Source organism: Platalea leucorodia, assembly GCF_965183815.1.
Source record: "Platalea leucorodia genome assembly, contig: HAP1_HAP1_SCAFFOLD_84, whole genome shotgun sequence".
Taxonomy (NCBI): Eukaryota; Metazoa; Chordata; class Aves; order Pelecaniformes; family Threskiornithidae; genus Platalea; species Platalea leucorodia.
Window position 1 is genome coordinate 12,953 of NW_028121438.1, and position 6,552 is coordinate 19,504.

Genomic DNA, 6,552 nt, shown 5'->3' on the forward strand with positions numbered 1-6,552 from the left:
AGAGGCGGAGGACGTGCTCCAGAGCAGGGACTCCCTGCTGCACCATCAGAGGGACAGAACAGGATGGCAGTCTTCTCCCAGGGATGGATGCAGGGCTGTGAAGGTGGGTGTGCAGCCAGGGGTGCCCAGGGCTGTCCTTCCGAGCAGGGTCCCTGCACCGCAGGGGGCTGTGTGCTGGGGCAGGGACTCTGCCGCCTGCCAGGGTCAGCACTCAGCCTGTCTGAGGAACTCACCATGGTGCTGTGGGGCAAAACTGTGGGTGGAAGGAGCAGCCCCCAGCAAGGCAAGGTCCTTCTGCTGTTGAGAGAGTGCTGCATGGGTCAGGGCTGCTCACAGCTCCACATCACCCCCAGAATATTTCCAAGGGGATGTCTCAAGGAGAAGATCACGGCAGGGATTAGTAGAACGATAAGGAGATTTCCTGAGTTTGTCTTTTGAGTTTCCTATTCCAGGGGTGTAGGGAAGGGGAGAGAAAAAGATCAATGGAAAAGGAGCTCTGAAGTTCTAATAAGTCACTGAGACTCCTGAGCTGCAACACTGGGTGATCAATAGGTCTGTCAGAAGCCACGTAACATGCCCTCAGCCACTGCTCTGCCTATGGACAGCACCAGCATCACCTCTGCTGGACCCATCAGGGTTCTTCTGACCTGCCCTTTTCCACCTGCAAACAGGAACACACACCCAGCCAGTGCCCTGCAAACAGGCAGGTTTTTGTAAGTCCAAGGTGAGTGCACAGAGGTTGGGATGGGGTCTGTGAGCGCTGACAGGGAAAAGATATGGGACAGGGAAACACCTCCCAGCAGGAAAATCTCCAGGCAGCAGGGATATGATCTGGGAATGAGAGGAAACTAAAAGCAGAAATGTTGTGGGAGGGAGAATTCAGAAACCTCCGTATGATCCCCTCCTATGCAGACCCCTGCCTCTGAGCAAGCCCCCTTGCCTCCTCTCCCACCCACCAAAGCCTCTGCCCTCAGGGCTGGGGGCTCCAAGGCGTGAACCACCTCCTCTGCAGCCAGAGCTCCAGCAGAGCCGTGGTGCAGCTCTGCAGCCACGGGCCCACTTCCCTCTGCAGAGCACAGGGGCTGAGAGCAGCTGCCCGGCAATGGTGGTGTCTGGGAGGTGGCGTGCACAGCTGGGGAAGGGGAACGCTGTCTGAGTGCCCCAATGCCTCTGCCCTGGCCTCTCTCAGCCACACCCTCACTGTGTTTTGCCTTGTTTCTCCATTGTTACTTTGTTCTTGCTGCCAGGCACTCTAGGAATGAGAGTTTAAGCTGACTAGTCACAGGCGGATCTTGTGGGTCCTTTCATGCAGGTGTGTCCATGGGAACAAGTGTCCCAGCTTTCCTCTAACCTGTGGGGCTGTGTGCAATTCAATCTCTGGGGCTGAAGAATAAGCTGGTTTTCCCTTAATCAGATGCCATCATTAGGACACTTGGCTATCTCCTTGAGGATTCCTTTCAAGCTGTGAGCTTCCCTCCAGGATGCAAAGCTGTCCTACAGAGCCTTTGTCTTATCTGAAAACCCCATGGAGAAGTGCAGAGATGCATAGAGAACGTCTTTTTGGGTTTGTGAAATGAGCCCTGTGTGTGTTCTGGGCTAAAAGTGGGGACCTGAGACCTTGAGAAAGGGTGAGACATTTAGTGATCTGAGGTGGATCCCTCTGCTCACAGCAGTGCCTGGTGGCTTTTCAGGGTAACACAAGAGTGTGATCACCCTCCATCTCAGAAAGGTGAAAGCCCAGGGAAACTGGGAGCCAGACGGAGGGACAGTCCTCCTCCCCTCACTCCTTTTGCCTGACAGGACTCCCTCTGTTCTCCCTGAGTGCAGCACAAATGCTGAGGGTTTCTTATATACAAAAACACACCGCAGGGTGGGACGGGAGGAGGAGCTGTAAAAAACCCAAACCTCTCAAACTGCCTTCTGCCACCTCAGTTCCTTATCACTGGGAGTGCAGATGCTGACAGCCCCTTCTGCACTAGGAGCGGTTTCATGAGACAAGGTCAAACACCAGGACTGGCCCCTGCCCCGACTCTTCCCATGAACCCACTGCTGCAGAGCAGGGCTGACACCTAAGCAGCCAGTGGGAAAAGCCCCTGCTCCTCATGGCACATTCAGCCAGCACCAACCAGGGCTGCAGCCACAGAGCTGAAGGAAGGTCTCCTAGAAAAGGAAAAGGGTGTCTGTGTGTATGAGAGATGGCTTTGATTTTGCTCAGAGAAATCTCCCTAACTTGTCACTATCTTTTCCTTCTTGAACAGATCCCCATGCCCAGAGACAGCAGATGTCCAACAGCAGCTCCATCACCCAGTTCCTTCTCCTGGCATTTGCAGACACACGGGAGCTGCAGCTCTTGCACTTCTGGCTCTTCTTGGGTATCTACGTGGCTGCCCTCCTGGGCAACGGCCTCATCATCACTGCCATAGTCTGCAACCGCCACTTCCACACCCCCATGTACTTCTTCCTCCTCAACCTCTCCCTCCTCGACCTGGGCTCCATCTCCACCACTGTCCCCAAAGCCACGGCCAATTCCCTCTGGGACACCAGGGCCATCTCCTACGCAGGATGTGTTGCTCAGGTCTTCTTTGTATTCTTCTTGGTTGGTGCACAGTATTCTCTTCTCACCATCATGGCTTACGACCGCTACGTTGCCATCTGCAAACCCCTGCAGTATGGGACCCTCCTGGGCAGCAGAGCTTGTGTCCACATGGCAGCAGCTTCCTGGGGCAGTGGCTTCCTCTATGCTGTGCTGCACACTGCCAATACATTTTCACTCCCCCTCTGCCACGGCAATGCCTTGGACCAGTTCTTCTGTGAAGTCCCCCAGATCCTCAAGCTCTCCTGCTCAGATGCCTACTATGGGGAAGCCGGGCTTATTGTGGTCATTGTCTGTTTAGCACTTGGGTGTTTTGTTTTCATTGTGGTGTCCTATGTGCAGATCTTCAGGGCCGTGCTGAGGATCCCCTCTGAGCAGGGACGCCACAAAGCCTTTTCCACGTGCCTCCCTCACCTGGCTGTGGTCTCCCTGTTTCTCAGCACTGGCACATTTGCCTACCTAAAGCCCCCCTCCATCTCCTCCCCATCGCTGGATCTGGTGGTGGCAGTTCTGTACTCGGTGGTGCCTCCAGCAGTGAACCCCCTCATCTACAGCATGAGGAACCAGCAGCTCAAGGATGCAGTTGTGAAGCTGATAACTGCATGTTTTTCTGAAGCAATAAACTGCCCATCATCTTCTGCATAGCAGGTATAATGTAACTCATTACAGGTCCAGCCTGTCTTCTGTATTTTGTTGTTGGTGGTGGTTTTTTGCCTTGTGATAATGTTGTCATCCCCTTCCTAATTCACTCGCTGCCTTTATTTTCTGACTGAGTGGCTGTGTAAATGAGGACCTGTGCTCCCTGTGTTTTTAAACAAAATAAAGTCCTTTCTGTGACTTCTTCTTTCCTGAGATCCTTCCTCCAAGGGCTTTTGGAGCTGCAGGGACAGTTCCTGTGTGCATGGGTGGAGGGGAAAAGAGTCCCGGCATGGCAGCACTGCCAGGGAGCACCATCACTTGGTCTTCCAGGGCTGTTCTCTTTCCACTTCCACACTCTCTTTCTGATCCCTTGCGTTGGTGTCAGCCCTGAGTGCTCTGGCAGCTTGGTCACAATTGTGCTACGTGGTTGTCTTGTATCCACAGGGAGGGACAGGCAATGGGCACTTCTGTGACAGAGCTGACCTCCATAAGAGCATTTCCATAAAGAAAGGTGATTTCCTCAGGGCAGTGCCTGAAGGCTTACGTCTTCTTCCAAAGTTTTTCTCAAGACCATGCCCAAGAATATGGCCTGTACAGGGTAACACCACTATACAGCTAAAGAATGTGAGTGTGCAGGGTTGGGGCCCGCAGCAGCATCCTCGCACAGCCAGGACCCCTGCGAGAGACCTGAAGGACCAGCAGAGCTGGGTCTGGTCTGTGCCCAGTTTCGCTGCACACCCTGGGGAAGCTGCCCCAGGGCAATCATCCTACGCTAGCCCCTCACAACCACCATTCCCAGCACTGGCCTCTCACCCCAGCCTGAAGAGGTTCTTTGTCCCTCCGTGGAAGGTCACCAAAGGAGTAGGTCAGAAGTCCATGTTTGCCTTGTACAGAGGAGATGTAAGCATGCACATCACGTACGTGAGCTGAGATGAACCTGAGTGAGCACAAATGCCATCAGCTATTCCTTGGGGTTCCATGGAGGCCTGTGGGACAGACACTGCCTCGAGGTCACTTCACATTGGGAGTAACATCCCAGGGGAAACCACCTGAATGCAGCACTGGGATGTGATTCCTTGAGCCGAGGTCCCCGTGCCCATTCCTCATGATGAGGGGCACCTCAGATGAGTGCAGAGCAGGGCGATACACCACAGAGCTGAGGTGCCTCCCAGCCTCTGGCAGTGGCAGCAGGAGGCCAGAGAGTCCCTATGACTCCTGCAGTGCCCTGCCTCTGCGTGTAAGAGGGAAAGACTATGTCTCTGAACACCCCTGGGTGCATAAGGAGTCCACGAGGCCAGCTCAGATGTAGACGCCCGACAGAACCCTGCCCTTTCTGTGTGTGACTCCAGGAACAAACCCAGGGCTCAGGGAGATTCATCTCAGCTTCCTGGGACAGGCTCCTTGCAAGGGCTCCTGTCTGCCAAGTCACCCTTGCCCGTGATTCTGGATTGTGCTCTCAAAGGTGTCAGAGCCATCAGAGAGGTTCTGAGGTCCTTGGAAAAGGCAGAGGTCAATCCCATCTTCAAGAAGGGCAGGAATGGGAACTGGGAGAATTACAGACTGGTCAGCCTACCTCTGTCCCTGGGAAGGGGATGGGACATGGCCTCCTGCAGCCATTTCCAGGCACTTGAAGGACAAGAAAGGAATTGCTGAACCAAAAAGGGCAGGGGAAAGAAAGGCGTGTTGTGTACATGGAATTTTGCAAGGCCTTGGTCTCCTGTGGTGTCCTTATAGCCAGATTAGTGCTATCTGGGCTGAAGAAGTGGACATTGGGTGGGAAGCTGGCTGGACGATCAAGCCCAAATGTCACCAGTGGTACAAAGTCCTCTGTGCAGCCAGCTACTGGCGGCATCCCTCAGTGACCAGCACTTGGGCCAACACTGTTAAAGGTCTTTATTATCGCCCTGGATGATGTGATGGAGCGCACTTTCAGCTCCTTTCTGGATGATGTAAAGCTGGCGGAGGCCTTGAACAACCTCATCTGGCTCACCCTGCCTTGAGCAGCAGAGTGAGGCAAGATGATGTTCAGGGCTCTCTTCAGACATGATTTCTTCTATGACTCACTGAATCTTTCCCTTGGAGAGGTTTTTGAAGACAGAATAGGTGGAGGTCTGTGGTGATCGCCCTGGGGCAGCTTGCTCGTGGTGTGCAGGGACTATGGCACAGACCAGGTCCTGCTCTGCTGGCCCTTCAGGTCTCTGCCAGGCCTGGCTGTGTGAGGACACTGCTGCGTGCCCCCACCCTCCACACTCACACAGCTGAGCTGTACGCTGGTGTTTTTGTTTCCTGGGAACTTTCCAGCCCAGCCCCTCCCCAGCTCTCCCCACCTCCTCTGCCCTCTCCCCAGCCCAGCCCAGCCCAGGAGAGCAGCCCAGTCTGGGCTGGCTCCATGGCACTGCCCAGCGCAGGCTGCTGCAGAGCTCTGGGCACTCACCCCACAGCCCCAGCCCCTCTGAAGGCCACAGCAGCTGCTGGGGGGCAGACAGCGGGGTTCAGGCTCCCCATCAGCCCCAGGGCTGGTGCTGGCCACAAGGGCATGGGGAAACAGAGGCTAGGCACTCTCTGGCTCTCCTCAATTCATCTTGTAGGTGAGCCCCAACCCTGACTGACTTTGCCCCCTCCTCTGCTGCCACCAGCCCCACTCCCCAGGACAGCACCAGAGTCCTGGCCCTGGGGGTCCTCAGGTAGCTCCTGCAGCTCTCCACTCTCCCTTCCCTGTGCCTGCTGGGTTCCCAGTGACCGCCATGAAATTGCAGAGTCCTTCTTCATGGATACCTCCATTTAGTGCTTCACTTTTGGGGGAATTCACCTTTGACAGTGTTTCTCCTTCTGGGTCTCCATTTATTCCAACCTCAGGGCATGTGGGGAGTCCCCATCCTCTCCTGACCCCTCCAAATTCATTTCCAGAGAGTCTGGTACATGCTATCAGTCCTGTCATATAGGAAGCAACCTGAGGAGATAATGGGGAGCTCATGGACCATCACCACTGCCATTGGACACAGAAAAGAGAGCCTATAAAACCAGAACCAGATCGAATGGAATCCAGTGTTACCTTGAGCTTAATCACAAAACTACTGAGAACCACAAGAGAACAGAAACATTGCAAGACTTATTCCTTGGACATTTTCTTGGCACTGAACCCAAGAGATCCACTTTTATTGAAGAGCTGCTATCTGACAGGCCACATGTGACACAGTGTTGTGCAAGGGTCAGACACGATAGGATCGAACATCCACAGAATGAGAATAAACCAGGATCAAATGTCCACAGAAGCAGTATAAACCCAGAAAATTATCTCTAAGTAGAATTATGACAAGAGA

General features: G+C 54.2%; 1 protein-coding gene across 1 annotated transcript; it reads left to right on the top strand.

The window, feature by feature from the left end:
• Positions 1 to 2,281: 2,281 nt before the first annotated feature.
• On the top strand, positions 2,282 to 3,238 carry LOC309603435 (olfactory receptor 14C36-like; the record flags this gene model as incomplete). Its single annotated transcript, XM_082338288.1, has 1 exon — positions 2,282 to 3,238. One exon carries the CDS (start codon positions 2,282 to 2,284, stop codon positions 3,236 to 3,238), a length of 957 nt encoding a protein of 318 aa, XP_082194414.1.
• Positions 3,239 to 6,552: the final 3,314 nt, after the last annotated feature.